The sequence below is a fragment of the Colletotrichum siamense genome (genome assembly GCF_013390195.1).
Source record: "Colletotrichum siamense strain Cg363 chromosome Unknown KSG_Cg363_contig07, whole genome shotgun sequence".
Taxonomy (NCBI): domain Eukaryota; kingdom Fungi; phylum Ascomycota; class Sordariomycetes; order Glomerellales; family Glomerellaceae; genus Colletotrichum; species Colletotrichum siamense.
In genome coordinates, this window is record NW_023501020.1 from 215,615 (window position 1) to 234,372 (window position 18,758).

The 18,758-nt window shown below is 50.1% G+C and overlaps 5 protein-coding genes across 5 annotated transcripts; 3 read left to right on the plus strand and 2 right to left on the minus strand.

Moving 5' to 3' along the window:
- Nucleotides 1-337: 337 nt before the first annotated feature.
- CGCS363_v010397 (7,8-dihydropterin-6-methyl-4-(beta-D-ribofuranosyl)-aminobenzene-5'-phosphate synthase) lies at nt 338-1,501 on the plus strand (the record flags this gene model as incomplete). The annotated part of the gene is made up of 3 exons (XM_036642246.1): nt 338-1,079; nt 1,147-1,328; nt 1,472-1,501. The coding sequence occupies 3 exons, from the start codon at nt 338-340 to the stop codon at nt 1,499-1,501; spliced, it is 954 nt and encodes a 317-aa protein (XP_036491382.1).
- A 194-nt stretch (nt 1,502-1,695) lies between these two features.
- CGCS363_v010398 (uncharacterized protein) lies at nt 1,696-2,577 on the minus strand (the record flags this gene model as incomplete). Its single annotated transcript, XM_036642247.1, has 1 exon — nt 1,696-2,577. The coding sequence occupies one exon, from the start codon at nt 2,575-2,577 to the stop codon at nt 1,696-1,698; it is 882 nt and encodes a 293-aa protein (XP_036491653.1).
- A 1,536-nt stretch (nt 2,578-4,113) lies between these two features.
- Nucleotides 4,114-5,139, plus strand: azaJ-0 (Dehydrogenase azaJ; the record flags this gene model as incomplete). Its single annotated transcript, XM_036642248.1, has 1 exon — nt 4,114-5,139. The coding sequence occupies one exon, from the start codon at nt 4,114-4,116 to the stop codon at nt 5,137-5,139; it is 1,026 nt and encodes a 341-aa protein (XP_036491651.1).
- Nucleotides 5,140-9,453: 4,314 nt separating this feature from the next.
- CGCS363_v010400 (uncharacterized protein) lies at nt 9,454-11,784 on the plus strand (the record flags this gene model as incomplete). Its single annotated transcript, XM_036642249.1, has 6 exons — nt 9,454-10,333; nt 10,384-10,565; nt 10,672-11,032; nt 11,086-11,246; nt 11,308-11,373; nt 11,620-11,784. 6 exons carry the CDS (start codon nt 9,454-9,456, stop codon nt 11,782-11,784), a joined length of 1,815 nt encoding a protein of 604 aa, XP_036491775.1.
- Nucleotides 11,785-13,930: 2,146 nt separating this feature from the next.
- CGCS363_v010401 (uncharacterized protein) lies at nt 13,931-15,195 on the minus strand (the record flags this gene model as incomplete). The annotated part of the gene is made up of 7 exons (XM_036642250.1): nt 13,931-14,030; nt 14,091-14,266; nt 14,342-14,444; nt 14,508-14,666; nt 14,727-14,864; nt 14,939-15,032; nt 15,093-15,195. 7 exons carry the CDS (start codon nt 15,193-15,195, stop codon nt 13,931-13,933), a joined length of 873 nt encoding a protein of 290 aa, XP_036491867.1.
- Between the last annotated feature and the right edge of the window lie 3,563 nt (nt 15,196-18,758).

The following is an 18,758-nucleotide window of genomic DNA, read 5'->3' on the forward strand; positions in this document are numbered from 1 at the left end:
TGGACAATCGTTCACTGCGACAATCACGCCAAGCTTCGGGTCGTGACTAAGAGGCGCAGCAATAGCGAGAGGACTAACCGTGTGTGGACAGGTGTTGTAGGTCATCTCAGCGCCCAATTTGGGGTAGATGTTCGTCCGGAATGCTAATTGATCAAGCTTACATCAACCGCATGTTGAAAAGACGGGAGAACTTCGGTGCCTCTCATCCATCGCTTGTGTCAGCACTAGAAATATAGGACAGTTGTCCGCAGACCAACTTGGTGCTAATCCGTCATCTTGGCTCTTGCCTTCCTTCTTTCAATTTTGAGCGCCATCGCCTCAACTCATACCAGCAAATATGGCGGACCTAGTTGAGCTTGACAGTCTCGAAATATTGGCGATCATCGACAATGAACTCGATCCTATCTCACCCTGTCCCAATCCTCTAATCGAGCAGACCGGTGGCATCAGAGACCTCACCATGCGTGCCATCCGAGAGTCTCCCGAGGAAGGGGGTCCAGTCCCAGAGCTGCGAATGAGCAACATCTGCTGCAGTGCCCACGGGCTTTCGCTGATGATAACGGGAATCAAAGACGGACAAAAGCGCACAATTCTCTTCGATACAGGGCCAGAGGAAGATATATGGGAGCGGAATGCCAAACGCCTCCGAGCTGACGCTGGTCAAATCGAACTGATCACGCTGAGCCATTGGCACAGGGATCACTCCGGCGGAATGCTCAAAGTCCTTGATATGGTATCCGAGGCTCGTCAGCAGAACGGTGGTGATCTGTTACCAGTCACAGTTGACCTTCATCCTGGTCGCCCAGACTATCGGGGGGCGCAGGTTCCCGGCATGCCTGTCATTTCCTTGGAAGCTGACCCGACTTTCGAGGAAGTTGAGGCACATGGTGGCACTGTGACGAAGAATGATCAATCCCATACGGTTTTGGACAACATGTTTCTGATTTCCGGAGAAATTCCACGAGTATCAGGCTACGAGGCCGGCTTTAGGTTTGGAATGAGGTTTGACAAGACCAAGGGCGACTGGGAACAGGACGAGAAAATGCTTGATGAGAGAATCCTGATGTGCCGCCTGAAAAGTGAGTCTCGTCTTGTCTCTATCTAAGTGGACTGGCTAAGAAACGACATCGCTGACGATACTATTAGACAAGGGGATTGTGATGTTCACAGGGTGCGGCCACGCAGGTGTGGTAAACTCGGCGAAGCACGCCATGGATCTTGGTAGCGGTGCGTCACTTTATGCAGTCATCGGCGGTTTTCACCTTGCCGATGCGCAACCCGACATCATCGAGCAGACTGCATCTGACCTGAAAGAATCTGGAGTCAAGGTACTTCTTGCGGGTCACTGCACTGGCTGGAGAGCTAAGGCAGAATTGAACAAGCAAATGCCGGGTATATACGCACCGTGTTTCGTGGGATCGAAGTTCGTGCTGTAGCTACGGCGATCAAGAAACTAACCTATGGGGGACAGATTCTGTTTTCAAGGTCTTCAGAAGAGTAATAGACTTGACACAAATAGGCTGCAACCAAAAATTGAAATTGTTTCCCTAGGCAACGGCCCTAACTCCTTGCTTTTACCTCGCCGTCCAAGTCAAGACACGCTCTTCCGATGGCAGTTTCGGAGACTATTCTCCTTGACAAACATGTAATAGTACAAGGTGTTTTTAATCTCAACATGCGCTGTGAGGTCACAGGCTACAATCCAAATGGCAGGTTGACCGGGAGTCCGTTGACGAAAGGTACATTCACAGGCAATCTGCCACCGCCGTTGTTCCGACCACCGAATGGAAACCCAGAGTCGCCGAAGTTGACAAGTGATGGCCCTGATCCCCCAAAACCCGTACCTCCAAAAGGAGTTCCAATGTTGACATTGGTGCGCTCGCGATCACGGTCGTCGGTACTCCATGTCCAAGAGCGGCCACCATCACCGCCTGTGTCGATGTTGATGTGCACACGCCGGTAGTTGCCGTCAGCATCCCGGCCATCTTGCCGATTTTGCTGATCTCCACGGTCTCGTCTTTCTGAACGACCAGATCTCTCATTTTGCTGGTTCTGACGAGTGGTGTTCGCACGCCTCGGTCCCTCCTCGGGATTGGTGCGAGCCCGGTTCGGGCGTGGCCGTGCCGGCTCGGGATCTGGGCGCCGGGGCACCTCTTCGTCATACGAGTCATCGTCTTCTTGCTGGTACTGCCGTCTTGACTGTTGATTCTGCCGTGGTGGGTCTCTTGGCGTCTTTAAGTCACCGTACATGCCATAGATGCTGTCCTCCCAAGCTCGTCCAGCCTGTTCGCGTTTGGGCTGCTGGCGTGGAGGCGATAGACGCTGTGGCGATCGAGGTGGGATGGTGTAGTCATTGTTCTCCTGACTGTATCTGCTTTCGTCTGTTCTGCCAGTACTGTATCTGGAATTGTTTCTGTCGAAGTTGTTGCTGTATGAGCTCGTATACGGTTGGCTTGACTGGGAGTTTGTGGGGGTTTGTCGGACCAGAGGGCCGGAGTTGGGAAAGGGGGATTGCCCTGGACGGGGGTTGCTTGAGTTCCCTGGCCCGCCGGGGCCAGACTTATTGTTGTTATTCATTGCGAAAGTTTGGGAAATCTGAAAGTATGGCAGGTTGCAGAATGCGACTTGAAAATGGCTGGCAGAAGGAAAATAATGCGAAAACTCAATGGCGATCCAATGTCTTTTATCTTGTGTGATCGGTCATTCACGGACCTCTCGGATGGTGCCATAAGATACCCACATGAATGTCATGCGTTTCAAGCGCGTTTATGGAGTCGAAAGGAGTGCGAGGTTCCCCGGAGTGACGAGTTGCGACCTTACGACCTTGTTGCTGGAAGCGTTTCAAGTCGAGCCCCCGATGGCCTGGAACGTACCGACATCAGACCACAAGAATCCCGACGACGTGGAAGTGTCTCCTTGGCCTGTATCGGCATCGCCCAACAACACGAATCGCCCTCGATGGACCCCAAAAAATCTTTGGATGACCTTTCGGAGATTTCTCAGAGAGATCAACGAGGTGCCCTCCTTCGTCTGAGGGCGTCCGAAGTATCCTTGTCATCGTCAGCCCATCTCAGTATCACGACCCCTGCAAGCGTCGCAAGGAGCCGAACTACAGCGTACCCGCAAGACCGGTCAGTGCTTCAACTGTAGATCATGGGCTGTTAAAAAAGCAAGGTTTCGGCTCTTGTTGTGACTACAATCTGATAATCAGCAGATGTGTCTTGGTGACGATGCTTTGCCACGGTGTTGCAGCTGGGATAACTAGTGAGGAGGTTCCCCGACTGTCTCTGGCTAAGCGCTGGGCACATGCCTACATAACAGTTGCATAGGGGACAGAACGAAAGTGCGTACGAAGATGACGATGTCTTTGAGACAATATAAGTCATCGCTGCAGGCGATCGAGATGATATCCGATTGCGCGGGCCCAGTCTTTCCAAAATCGCCGAGGTCGTAGTCATAAAGCTTCCACATTTCGTGAATGGCGGATAGAGAAAGGTTCCAAATTGGACAACCAAGCCATGAAGGGAAAGATGTTCAGGATTTCACATTACATGATCCTGAAGTTCTATTTCGGAAAATGGCTGTAGTGGGAAATCAAGATCCGAGCGCCCGTCCCATCTCGTGGGCTTGGTATCGGGAGCACGGATTGATCAATCTCCACTGCTGGACTCCCCAGATGAATGAAAGCCTGCTTACTGCATGTCAGAAGGTTATTGACTGTAGTTGCATCGAAGCGGACTTTTTTGCGGAAGCAGTTGTGCCCATACGATGGGGAAATACAAAGGGGCAGGGGGTTCTCCGGATGTTCCGTTAATTCAAGGCTTAAGCAGTCCGGCGGCTTATAAATCACCGTTTGAAGCGGTAGCAGCGTGCGACTTGCGTCTTCATCCGAGCTTGAATTCGAAATCATGTTGGTTGATGATTCGTCGAACTTTCTGGCGTAACTTTGGATATGATGGCATAATCGAGCCTCTGAGCACGACATTAGAGTTACGGGCCATCATAAAAAGCGTTGAAGTGCGCGAACGGTTGATCCGAGTAATAATTCTTCAACTCACATCCCAAACCCAGATCAGCCATACTACCAAGAGTTTTCAATCATTACTATTCACCATGCCTCATTCCGCCGCTGTTATTCCGGCTGCCACGACACCGTTGGTGGTGCAAGATGTCGAGACCCCACAGCCAGGGTCGCACGAGCTTTTGATCAAGAACGAATTCATCGCTCTAGTGCCCATCGACGCGAAACTTGCCAAACTGGGAGTTTTCCCAATTCCTTATCCTGCTATTCTGGGTACATCGTATGGAGGCACAGTCACGGCAGTTGGTCCAAATGTCACCGACTTCAAGGTCGGAGATAAGGTCGCATCAGCTAAGACTGCTGGTGCTGAAGGCAACAAATTCGGCGCGTTCCAGAAGCAAGTCATCGCTCGGGATGTCACCACCAGCAAGCTGCCAGCTTCAGTCGATTTCAGTGGTCCCGTTGGTCTGATTGGAAATTTCAGCACTGTCATCGGCCTGTTTAATGAGCATCTGGGACTTCACAAGCCTGATGCGCATAGCAAAGCCCCGCCGAGTGGCAAGAAGATACTGGTCTACGGTGGTACTTCAAGCTTTGGAAGTCTATCTGTGCAATATCTTGCACAAGCTGGTTACGATGTCGTTACTACCACGTCACCTCGACACAAATCGCTTGTGGCTAAGCTTGGGGCTGTGAAAGTCATCGACCATACACAATCTTCCGATGCGGTCATCAAAGCTTTGAGTGCGGAAGGACCCTACGACTACGTCGTGGACTCCATCTCTCTTCCAGATACCATCAAGATCACCGGCGGGGTTCTTGGTGCTCAGGGCGGTGGTAAGATATATGCACTGCTACCGCCCTTCGGCCCGGACGATCTCCCGGCAGGTGTGACGCGTGAGTTTGGCTCGTGGAGTGCGCCTCTGGGAGAAGAGAAGAACGCAGGTCTTCTGAAGTGGGCGTTCAACACGTACTTTCCCCAAGCAATTGCGGAAAACAAGCTCATTCCGCTTCCAACGCAGAATATTGATGGTGGTCTCGGAGCACTCAACGAAGCCCTTGATATCCTGAATAAGGGGGTCAGCGGTTTGAAGGTGGTTGTAAACCCACAAGAGTAGTTAACTGGAGAAACGAAAGAGAACATTTTGAACAAAATACGTTTATTCCAACCTAATGCACAACTCCTTTGAAACTAGACTTCTGTCATCGTAAAGATTGCCATCTCTCACTGTGTGGGTCGGACCGCCCCACAAAGTGCACTACTGCATAGTAGGTAGGTAGCCCGTAAGGTAGACCCCCGGGCCGGTAGGGCGACTCGTCGGGTGAATGACGCTCCCGCCCCGTTCGCCAAATTAATAAAGCCCTCGGCGTTCGTCAAGACTTAAGCCTCGCTCCTATTGCACCGACACACCCACCATCGTGATGCGATGACGACGCTTGGCGTTGGAGACTATCGCTGCGCGATATGCGGTGGACCTCTCCAGAAGCCTCCAATTGCCTTACAGTCCAAAGTCAAAGATGAGGTGAGTGGGATTGATGCAGGGGATGAAGCCTACCGCGGGCTTGATCCTGCTTACTTCGATGACTGCGACATTAGCTGGGTAGAGGAAGTCCGGTTCCTAGGTTTCAACCCCAATGCTCCATCAAGTACCGAAAAGGCCTTCTTAACTGGTCGTGGCAGGCTAGAGGAGGGGATCATAATGGCCGAGAGAGGGAATGATGTCAACGCCCCTCACTCGGAATTCGGCTTTGGGGAATACAGACTCTATTACGACTCTACCCGGCTCGATGCTGTCTTCCCACTCCACAGCGTCTGCCATTCTGAGATTTGGAGGCATCTGCTTTTACAACATGACATCCAAGATCACAACGACATGCTGTATAATGTCATGTTTGAGCTATCACATGGGCAATCGTCATTGGCCTTAGAGCTTGACTACGGTATAGACATGAGCCCGGCCTTCAAACTAGTGCCTGGGGAGATATTTATACTCATGAACCCCGGTAGCGCCTATTCTGAGTGGCGGCTAATGTCTCTCGGCAATATCGACACTTCGGAGTACAACCACATATGGACACCGAGGCAAAAGACAGAATGTGACTTTCTAAGAAATCTCCCACCGGAAGTTCTCCTAGAAGTAGCATCGCACCTCGATACCACAAGCATTTTTCGCGCGGTTGAAGTGTCTGATCGCCTGCTCTCCATTGTAACCGGCAATTGGTCTTTTTGGAAAGGACATCTTCGCGCACACATGCAGTGGTTTAATCAAGCATATGAGGACGCGAAAGAGGCAGAGTCGAGAGGCGAGAAGCCTGATCTAATGCTGTGGGCTTACATTCTCCAACCAGACAAACCTGGCTCGACGCTCTCGTTGACAATGCATAATCGAAAACGCATCTGGTCAATCTGTGAGGAAATCTCACGGCGATATATGGCAAAGTGGAAACGGGAAGAGAGCGAGTGGTATCAAAACGGCACCGCTACCTCAATCATCAACGCTTCCCATTGCGATCAACTTGTTTCTGTTCAGGGTAACAGTGCAAGCAAAAGCAAAGATCTTCGTACCGTCCCGTATATCCAATCAAACGACGATTTTCACCGACGACGGACAATCCAGGCCTACTTTGACATCAACTCCGGTCTGGTAGGACTATCGTACCAGCCATGTGACGAACCGCCTAGGTATTTCGGCCGTTCTGGGCTCGAAGGTCTTGAAGAAACCGCTTTTATTGCTAGTCCAACAGAGCCAAACCATGACGCTGGGATCTACAAGGAATTAGTTCGCATAGGTGACAAAGCCTCTACTCTTCGACAGGCCGTAGGTCAAGTCAACCCGGGCCAAGGTATCATTGGATTTGTACTGCACACGACGTGTACTGAAGCCAATGCGGTTTCACTCAAATACACCGACTTTCGGTACATCACACTCCCCAACTTTTTCTCTATCTACATCAGTGCGGTCACCGTAAGTAACCCGACTTACTCTGTAGATACGCTCTGCAGCGTTTCTGCAACTAGACAGCTGCACATCAGAATAAAGCGTCCTACGTATGCTTTCAAGCTTTGCTAATCATGCGTAGGCTATCTTTGATGACGGAGAACGCTTGGTTTTTGGCAGCATGGGTGAGGCAGGTGTCCGAAGGCGGGTCTGTCACAGAGCTCTACTTCTTCCCGACCACGCCGATTCTGAGTTTGTTGGCATTCTAGGCCAGACTATCGTATGATTCTCCGGTTAAATTGACAACGAAATGCTAATGAGGATCACAGGGCGAGACAGGGCAAGAGGAGATCTCGCGTCTAGGCCTGCTCCACGCCCTTTTCGAAAGCAAGCAAAGCCTTAAAAGTGCAGATGAAGAGGCTCCAAATTACAATGTGCTTGCGAAACATCTCTGGGCAGAAACCTCGGCAGTCTTTCAGGGACGTTGGATCTGGGAGTGCGATGACTGGCTGAAGCTCGACATGCTGGAGGACCGCGTCATCAACCACGACGTTATCCCCAAAGAAGCGATTCTCTGGAGCAAATATGCTGGCAATGTTTCACTCACGAGGCTGTCTGCATGGCTAGTGGACGCTGGAGATATTTTTCCTGACCCGAACGATGATCGCATGCATAAAGGGGGGGAGTCGATATATACTTTATGCGGGCTACGAGCCGAATTTCAATCAGAATCTCCGAAAACCATTGGAATGACTGATATCAACGGAAAATCGTGGCCTGAAGAAGAGGTTGTTCACTTCGACATTGACTGCGGGCGGAAGGAAGAGGTCGTTGAAGTTGGCGCGTACGTCGATATGGGCCATCGGGATACTCTCTACGTGAGTTACAGATGAGGGCTGCATGATTCGTATGAGTCAGAGATTGACATTTTCAACCCAGGTTCGGACAAACCATGGCCGGGAAAAGCGATTCACAAGGAACTATGATGTTCGTGCCGACGGTCATTGCAAAGTACCCATCGTACCGAAAGGTGAGAGTATTCTTGGTGTAGTGATGGCGTTTGGTCTGCCTTCTGGGTGGACCAGAACCCCTAGCTGTGACGGAACCGACCAGACAAATCCGCCGATCCATGAGCTGCGAGCTGTGAGTTATCATGCCTGCCCTTTATCATGATGTTCCCACGTGGGCGTGCACATCTTCCTGTTCTGAGATTGCTGACTCCATACGGCAGTCTTATGCGAGCGTGACTTCTCTCGGCGTTCTTTCAAATACTTGGAGTCATTCAGAGCAGGAAAATTCGGGGGAGGAATTGGAAGACGAGAGCGCTGTCGCCACTCTCGAAGGAGCTACTGCCATTTAGGTGAGACATAGATTGCTCTGGTGGCATACCACAAGAGCTATCACAGGTCGTGATATGTTTTAGATCTTCTCAGTTGTCAATTCCACGTATCCATTGACACCTTGCTCTCGAATGCGACCCGCGACTAAGAAACGTCCAGCTTGACTTGAAATCCGCTTTGGGCACGCCTCCGGCCCACTCAAGTGCGGCGCCGGACCCCGGAATTCAATTCAGAATTCGCAATAGGAAATTCTCCTCGGTCGGGTCGAATTATGATCCGTGGATACCCCTACCCTTCATCAAACACAGTCTCCTTTCGCGCGTTTCTTGTATCTCGTCGCGTTATTTGGACCGGAGTATTGGACCCCAGCGTAACAACAGTCCTTTTCGAATCTGTCAATATTGTTGGCAACAGCCGACGAGATTACCGCTGTGCGGTCGGCGCTCCTTTTCGACGACCAAAGATCGCCAAAAGTTCAAAGTCTCGAGACAAAGCCGCCGGAACCCAGGCGCCGGAGGAAGAATACGAAGGTCTAGATCCAGCGTTCTTCAGCCATAGGAGCCTCGATTGGCTCTCCGAGGCGAGAGTGATAAGCACCCATTCCCACGAAGGAATCGGCGTGAACAGAGCATTCGTGTCTGACCCTGGCACGGTATCGTCTACCCGGGGCTTTATCATGGGCGAACCGGAGTGAGGGAGGGAAGAAAATGCCGACGTAAATACGCCTCTCAGCAACTTATCAGAATTTCGCTGCTACCTCGATCCGGGCCAACTCGACCGGGTGTTCCCGTTTCACAAGTCCTGTTACAGAATTTTGGACCGCTATGCCGGTTCCTATAACAGTGACGAAAATAGGACAGATGGCATATATGACGCATTGTACGAGCTGTCTCATAATCACGATGCGCTGGCGTTGAATCTCGACTACGACATCAAGATCGACAACACCTTTCAAAATGTCTTTGTGCCGGGTATTATCGCGGCAGACCCGAACGCTAGGCTATTCAGAATGTCTTCTTCCATGGAAGAGAAGATCGAAAAACGATATTGAGACGATCCTTTGCTCTCAACTCTACTGGAACCCGCCGAGGCATCGTCGACGGATGTATTCCACAGTCTACCGCCCGAGATCGTGTTCTACATCATTTCGTTCATGGACTTGCGTTCAATATTTCGCTCACTGAAGGCTTCACCAGCGATCTATGAGCTGATTTCCAATAACTTCAATTTCTGGAAGCGCCAACTGACGAATCATTTTCCGTGGTACAATGACTTGAAATGGTATGACGATGACCTGAGAGAGTACATAGTTTATGGACATCCAGCTCTCAAGGGCTCCGACCTAATGCGGGTCGCATTTCAACTGCAGGAGATTCCAAAACTCGACAACCTTGACATGATAAGCATGGCCAATGAGAGAAGAATTCATCAGGTCTGCAAGCATATCGCCGATAAAATCCAAGTTCGGAGGGAATTCCGGCAACAGCGACAACAGAAGTACATGAAGGACGAAGATGAAGCAGAAGACATTGAGTTCGAAGACGATATGTACGACTGGCCACTTTGCTCAATTAAGGCCGATTCTCATTGTTTTCAGCTTTCAGTTGTTCATGGCATCACAAGCCGGCGAGACAGGGACCTCCGCAGCATTTACTGGGCCAAATCAATCGAGGAATTCCAGCACACGCGAATTTTCGACGCCTATTTCGACGATACGTTGGGTCTAGTTGGACTGTCGTTTGCGCCCTTTGGGGAAAGAAGGTATTTTGGACGACACGGTATGAGCGAGCTTGCCGAAACTCCCCTCAAAACTGAAATGGTAGAAATGGGTGAGAATTCCACCATGTTGAGACGACAGACTCGTTTGGGGGATGAAAAATCTCATCTCCGACTCATTAGCGTCGAGATTGGCCCAGACAAAGACGTCACCGGAATTAGTCTGCACATGACAGGAACAAACCCCAGCGCGTACGCAAACACTTTCAGCGAGCTTGAGATGACCTCTTCTGCGGAAGCGCCGCCTGTAGTGATCCGTGGCTTGACTGTGAGTAGTATACCTTCACCCTCGTTGACATAATTGCAGCCCCATCCACCTTCATTTTGGTTCTCGTGTACAATTGTCCCGGTTTGAAGCATGAACTCATGCGCAGCATCAGGTTTGCTCCAGAGATCACCAGTCCATCACACTGGGCGATGATTGCAAGCGAGATACGTCTGGACGGGCTTGTCATAGACCACTTTTACTTCCCTCACGGCAAGACGAGTGTAAGTTGACTGGTGTTCTCGGACATACACTTGTAAGTATATTCCTTTGATACATGAAAGATGAAATGAGATATTGCGATATCGACCTTAATTGACACGTTCTTAGGGCCGAATTGGCGAAGAAACCATCCTGAGTCTCGGGTTGCTTACGGCCCCTTTCGTCAACAACGAAACTCTTGACGCAGAAGAAGCTGGGTCAATAAACATCAATCCGCTCGCCGAGCTCCTTTGGAAAGATTCGTCGGCTCTTCGCTGGGATCGATGGATCTGGCGATGCAATAGTTTTCTGTGGCTGAACAACTTGATCCCTGAGATCACCCGCGAAGTGGAAAGCAATATTTTCAACAACGACATTGTCCCGAATGAGTTGATCGCCTGGATTGATGCGGTCGGGAATGTCACCCTCAAGCGAGTATCGGGATGGCTTGCACCTACAGGCAGCCCGCTGCCGGCGCCTGAGCATTGCGGTATTCCCGGCAGGAGGGTCCCAGAAAATTCAATCTCTGTGGCCTTCGTGCAGAGTTGAGTTCTGGCGAGGTCGAAACCATCGGTGCGACTGAGATCAATGGCGTCTGTTGGCCAGAAGAGGAACTCGTCCACTTTGACGTTGACGTTGAAAATGGCGAAGAGATCAATGAGATTGGTGTGGCATCGGATGCTGGGGACATGCCGGCAGTCTACGTGCGCATTTACATCGCAATCCTCCTAGAGGAAGGTGATCGTACTGACAGAGACTGATCAGATGCGAACAAACCGGGATCGAGAGATGCTCTTCGCCAGAGGAAGCGATCTTCCGGATCAGTGGAACGTGCGTCAGAAGATCGAAATACATGGTGACCTTATTTACGGTGTTGTCATGGGCTTTGGTCAGCCGAGTGGCTGGGTGATCACACAGGGACTCGGCGGGGCACAAGAGAGCGCTTGAAGGGAATCGCCAAATTCCGAGTTTCGGGCGGCAAGTTGACCCTTCCTCGTATGTTCCATGAGTGTTTGATGTAGTGCACGGTTTCCCTTTTAATGGACGCCATACTGACACATTTGATACCCGCAACAGTCTTTTGCTGGAATGTCTTACATCGGAGCCCTGTCAGGCTTCCTTGAGGATGGCGGTTCGGATGAAGATGAAGCGGGGGAACGGGGTGCTGAGAGAGATAGCAATGATAAAGACGATGGAGATGATGGCCTGGTCGGAAATCTCGAAGAAGCAAATGAGGAGTAGACTTGAGATTTCCTACCTTGATCAAAGTTCGACAGCAGTTGTGCACATGTATGGAGTGTATATCAGGATCTCATCACAAATCCGAATAAGTTGAAATCGTTGAAGTTCAGTTCAGAGCCCAGAATGAGGTCAATTGTCTTCACAGCCATGTAGTATCAGAAGTAGTGCGGTATGAGGCAAGCTCAAGTTATTCTTTCATTGTCGCTAATCAATGCTGAAAACGTTCCAACAACCATCACCCAGTATATACAGCAGCTAGGAAGTCCCTGTATGCAATCTTGGACTAAACTTTCTCTTAGACCCTTAGCAGTAACCCACTCTGCGTAGAGAGTAGCCGTCGGGGATTCTTTGGCTGCCAGAGAAGCTCAGGCCACAGTTGTTGTTGGCATTGACAGTGTATCCTGCACGGGTGATGGAGTCGTAGATGTTGGCGTAGTAGTTCATCTGAACGCAGCCGCTGCCGACTACGGCCTGGTTGATGTTGAGAAGTTCAACTTGGCATCCGGCAGCGGCGGCGAGGCCGGTGTAAGAAGCCAGATGACAGACGGCCACGGTAAACTTCATTTCTAACAGAATATTAGGTCCTGGAGAAACTGTTGAGTGATATCTTAAAGTGCCTTACTGCTAGTCTGAGGGGTTCTCTCTTGAAATTGGGAGTAAGTGTCGAGGTATGGTTCCGGGACAATGCTACTAGAGAGAAGTTCGGTTGTTTTTATAGATGTTCTAGACCATGCAACTGCTCTTGGTTGGGAAGCAGCCGGATCACCCGTTCAATTCGATGCTTGATCGACTCCATTATCTCCACACGATTAGCTGTTCTCAGATGACTCGAGATTGTTCGTATCCAAGAGGGTCAGGTAAGGCGGTATCCCACAGGGGCTGGCGGCCCCTGAAGTGGAACCAAGCAAACAATTGTTCAAAACACTGCTGTTTTCATTGTTTTCCCCCAAATTCAGTGTCCAACCAGCCTACCAGTTAAATCAAATGGCTTCGGAATCTGAGTAGCGTTGTTCAAGACTTCTATCATATCCATGGTGATGTCACGTACGGCCTGCTCGCCGATGTAGACAACAACCATTGATGTCGGACTGAGCCCGAAAGCACGAGTCTAGAACATCCTTGCAAACTCTAATAGAAAAGGTCATCCCCCATTATCCATGTCCATCACATAAACAAAAGAATGCCTGACTCGAGCACGGATCCGGAGGCTCGCATTCACCGTGAAATAATGAAATGGCTTATGCATAGGTAGTTGGGGTAACATAAGATTACTGGATTCTTCGTTATGTTTAGCAGTGTCTAAAAGAGCAGACTTTGAGGCGAGAGTGACAGCAGACTGAATAAATTTGCGGCTTGGCTTGTGAAGATGCCATGTTTTTATACCCTTCAATCAACAATCTCGACTATGCGAACTGTGACAACTCGGAAATGTACATGATTTGCAAGGTTATTCCTTTTCCGGTAACGCAGGATCGACAAAGGTTTGCTGTCACGCCTATAACAAATAAGCTTACTAGTCCGAGTAAAAGTCAAATAGACTGAGAGATAGCTGGTAAGAAGTATCATTTATTTGTGATCGCATTCGCCAATCATCGTATCCCAAACAAGTACCAAACTGGCAAGAATATATCATTGAATTACTTGCCAGGTCAGTTTGCAGCGTGTTGCTGTCATATTGCTATGGTGGAATGTGAGTTCCTTTCGGGCGTCAATGAGACTACCAGAGCAACCGGTCGTACTCTCACATCCGAAAAATATGTGCCCATCCAATCGACTGCGAGTGGAAGGCAGAACAAAGAGGTCTCCGCTTTCACTACTTCTGATCAGATTCATCTTAACTATAATAATCGCTCTTGGGTAGGAAAAAATAAAAGTCTTGTTTTGATTGGCTCGAACATCTCACATCTTGTGCTGTGGTCACTCCGCAGTCGCTGGAATAACACCAAATTGCCTCATTTCCTTCTTGCGTATCACCGTATATAAAGCTTCTGTTGAATACCTAGAACTCTAGTCTATCTTTCAAGTGTTTTCGAGCGCACTGTCTCATGTGCCCGTTCTATAATCGTAATCCATGGAAAAAGTGGCTCCATCCGCCAGAACATTCAATAGTTACGGATAGGTTGTGTAGCTTCTTTAGTAGCCCAGCTTACAAAGCTGCGTGGAAGAGCTTCTCCAAACGGACACCCTCGGTGTCAGCAACCTCAGTGTATATTCTAGGGCCGAAATGAGGGTGGTATGGGTACGGGCTACAAGACATGTTAGTGTTAGACAGGGCTTGAAACATCATAGCTAGGATCTTAGCTCACCCATATTCCGGAGTGAAGGTAACTTGGAAATCATCGCCCCTCGCCTTTACGGCGTTTTGAACAATCTTGACCCACAGCTTCTCGAAGAACTCCCTCTCATCATTGTAAATGGGGTTCGAAGGATCGGGACATTGTGATGATTGAGTTGTACCAATACGAGCGTGAATATGGTGAACCTGCAGATGAAAGGTCAGTCTCATGCTTCAATGCATCATGGAAAGCCAGTGAGAGTCTCTTTCTCGAGCACTTACGTGAGGAATGACGGATTCGAGAACAGCAATATCCTCCTCCGATACATCCAAGAGTCTTTCGCCAACAACTACCCAGTGGGAGATGTCCGCGGTGATTCGAAGGCTTCGAAAGAATTAGCCCAAACCATTTTCGAAAAACCAGCAGTTTCGATATGTGGCAACCTACTTGGGAACTCGATCCAAAACGTACTTCGCAACGTAAGGATGGTAAAGGGAGCGGTTTCTGTGTGTCTCGTGGGTGACTTTCCCAGCGAAGCCCAGCTCCTCATCGATCTTGAAAGTCCCTTGGTAAAACTCAACCGACTGATCCGGTGTCCAGATATCGCTGTGCGATAATGTGTAAGCTACGCGAAGAACATGGTTCGCCTGTCAAACTAGTACGAACCTTCCAGACTGCGCGTTGACCTTGACAGGCTTCAAAACCTTGGCGCGCTCCAGCTGGTTGCGATAGAAATCGAGGTGGTCTTTAGGGGTCAGCCCCGGAGGTCTCGGTCCTTCGTATCCAGGCCATGAAGACATGATTCTACGCGAACGATGTCAGGCGCATTCACAATTCTCCAGTTTAACAATGGTCGGAATGAACTTTAGGCGACATACTGTGCGATAAACTGGAGACCAGACTCATCCAGAAGCTTTCTCAACTCGGGGAGATCCTCGGTCTTCACTGCTCTGTAGTCGATTTCCACTCCGGCTATTGGGCAATTAGAGTAAGCTTCCCTTCCGAATTTCTTTACCGGCAGTCTTCACTCACTGTAGCCCTTGGCCTTGAGTTCTGGAAATAGCTGCCTCCATGTTGCGAAGTTATCGCCAGGGGGAATGCCCCAGGTTGTGCGGAAACGAGTGATGTTCGGCATGGTGGGTATTGTTTCGGTGGCGTAAATCAGAGCGATGACTTCTTGAGAAAAGGAGAAGGAGGTGAGCAACGGTCCACCGGTTACCGATGGAGGGGTGAACAGCCAGCTTTTTAAACCCAACCTTGAATTTCTGACGCTGGGGAAAGCTCTCTGTGTCCATAGCTCCCCCGCGATTCAATGCCCCGCGAAAGTGTCGAGCTTGAATTTCCATCTATAGCCAGCCAATAACATAACGGCAATTGAACAAAAAAAGACCCAGGCGTGGACCCCGAACATGGACCGAGACCCGCCGAGTCAGCGGCGCGTATCTGGGGACAGCTTCGTGTCTAGAATGGATAAGTCCGGCGAAAGATTACCTAGTTGGTCAGCTGAGAGCTGAGAGTCTGAGACAGATGTCCACAAAACGGCGCAAAAGCACGTGGGACGTCAGAGGATATGACAATGGCATCATGTTGATTCCGCGGGTTCAGAATGGACGCTCCACTTTGATTCTCAAAGAGGAAATTATCACCTCGGAATCCGGGGAACGAGGGGAAATGTGGGTACTTCGGCCTGTCTGTTCCCCGGACATAGATTACCCAAAGTGAGGATTTTAGGAAAGACACCACCATCTTTTTGATCTTGCTGGACGACGAATGTTATATTCAAAGCATTTCCAGCTGAAATATGAAAGCCTATTCAAAGAATTGAGTGACTCCAGTCATAGAAGACATCAGGAAGTTTCCATAGCGAGATGATGCACATGTCGGCGCGGATCCAATTAGACCAATACCACAAATTTGCCGGCTGCATGTCTGCGACTGATGCCGATGGGTTGCAAATCATAGCTACGCTGGTTGATAAAATTGAGACATTGTGGTCTTTCGGTTGAAGACGACAATGAAACCCCCCAACTTAAATGAAGCTGATTGTCGTCTGCCTACCTTACACTAGACACAAGATGCTGGTGAAGGCTTCCGCAGCGAGAACCATGCGAAAGGTCTTAGTCTTCACGTAAAATCGCATCTGTCCTCTGGAAATTCTTTTCGAAACTTTGCTGCAGATGAAGAACTCCGGAACGCTGAGGCATTCTGCAACTACGATCACCGTGCGACATCCTGCTAGTTGATCATAAACTGAATGTGTGTCTTCGCAGTCCTCAAACGTTCAGCCTTGCGCAAATTGCCATTGAACTCCAGTTGACCCACAGCCCTACAAGGTATCTGGTATGATATGCATATAATGCTGACTTGAATGTGATGGATGCGGGGTGAGATGGCAGAAAGAGCCTCAAGATCCGCATTTGTTCTGTTGCGAATTAGAAGATGGCAACATTCAAGGAAGCAGACTGCCAATGATGAACAGTTCATCTGATGCCCGGTACAAGTATCATTTAGAGCAGACCCGCATCGTAAGAGACGACTTGGACTATGTTCCGATGATAGCACGTAATGAACGCTGCTCTTCATTTGCCTTACACTGGGAAGTTTCTCTTCCCCGCTCGCACTGAATCATGGGGGTTAACCAAGTCCAGTATTAGCGCATCTCGCCGTAATTTGAGCTGCTCGGAAAGTCCCGGTCATGCTGACTGTGCGTTGACCTTCAATTTGCTTAGCAAGACTCGCCGTCTGGTTTAGTGGCTTTTAGCACTGTCTCACTAGTCAACGCCTTTCCCCTCACTCTTGTTGCCTCCCCCTTCTGGGGATCTTGAGATCGAAATGCAATGAGACATGCAGTGAACCGCAGATTCCAGGATAAAACGACCCTTGTCTTTGGTCTTGGTGATCAGAGTATTTTGGCTTTTCTCTGATCAAAATTTAGTCAACTTTCATGTGTGATGATCGACGTCTTGAGTTGAAAGACTCTTCTGGACAGGGATATGCTGGGGAATGTTCTCCAGCTCGTTGTGTGCAAGGTCAAAACGAATTCCTCGGATCTCGGCTCTGCACTGCACTTGCCCTGCAAGAATCAAAGCTTGTCAGTCTGGTTAATGCTAAGCTTTAGACTTAAAGGCTCAGACCTAGATGTCTCCTGGTGTCATTTAAGCGCGACGCCTGCCATCCTATGGACGGGTAAGCAAGACATGGGTCCGTTCGCCTACCTAGAGCAACACTAGGCAACATCCCAGACCTCGAAATTGAAAGGAGAACATAGTTGATGCTCCGGATCGAACGTCCTCATGTAGTGATCATTTGCTTAGAGCCCGTATAAGATGAAACAACGATTTCCAATTGCCTTATTTCTCATTTGGAAAAAACGCCCCCTCCGGTCGGAGAATTTGAAGCCGGCCGTCCTTCGAAACAGCCAAAGATGCTCTTTTTAGGCTTTTGCCATCAGGAGGATGTGAAGTAAGTGACATAAGGAGACATGAGGGCTCTGTCTTCAGCCACATGAACGTGCAGCAATCAAATCCCAAATGTCGGGGGCGATCCTTCGTGCGTTCTCCTGGTCTAGAACTCGTTGATACAAACTTGGGTTGCGGGGGCTTGTATCCACCACCCGCACCACCCTTAGACGCCGCTTCGATCATCCCGTCGGCGGGGCCCCTCTTCAACGCCCAAGACCACTTTTTAGACATGAGCAACATCTACCAGACACCCAACCCCCTCACTACTGTTCTGACTTGTTCAGATCCGGAATAGTCAGACCTTCTCGCCATTGAAGCGTCCACTTCGACCAGATATTTGGGCCATAGGAGCTACCCGAGCTACCCGTCTTCATGACTCTATTTTGAGAGGATAACCTTGTTAGACCATGATGTTTCGGCGTAATTTGTTTGATTTCTCGTCGAAGCCATCGAAGAGGTCCATGGGTTTTGACAAATCCTTGGTCAGATCATTCGGTCCGCGGTGATCATGCCCAAGAACCTCCAGATATATAAGACGAAGATTCCACCCGCCAAGATGTTCATTTCTCTCTCTTCATCCCATCACATTCCACCACATCCATTCATTCTTCATCACTCTGAAGCAAGTCTTCACTTTCGTTCTCTGAACTCAGCTCTTCATTCATTCATTCACTCACTCAAATCCCAACTATTTCAATCTTTCAACAGACCACTCAGAGTCATCTTAAAACTCTTTCAAAATGAAGGGAACTATTTTCGCTACTGCTCTCATTGCCTTCTCGGCCGGTGCCTTCGCCCACGGCGGAGACTACGACACTCCCACTCAGACCACTCCTTCTGGCGGTCAATCCGGCGGTAGCCAATCTGGCGGCGGCCTCCCCATCAACATCCCTGGTGTCGGTGGCAGTGGCAGCAGCGGCGGCATCGGCGGCCTCCTTGGAGGCGGCGGCGGCAAGGGTAGCGGTGGTGCCCAGGGCAGCGGTGGCGGCAAGGCTGGTGGCGGTCTCGGCGGTGGCCTCGGTGGACTGCTCGGAGGCGGCGGCAAGGGCACCAGCGGCGGCGGCATTGGAGGCATCCTCGGCGGCGGCGGCAGTGGTGGCGGCAAGGGCACCAGTGATGGTGGCATTGGCAGCATCCTTGGCGGCGGCGGCAAGGGCAACATCCTCGGCGGCGGCGGTGCTGATGGTGGCATTGGCAGCATCCTCGGCGGCGGCGGCAAGGGAGGAGGTGGCGCTGA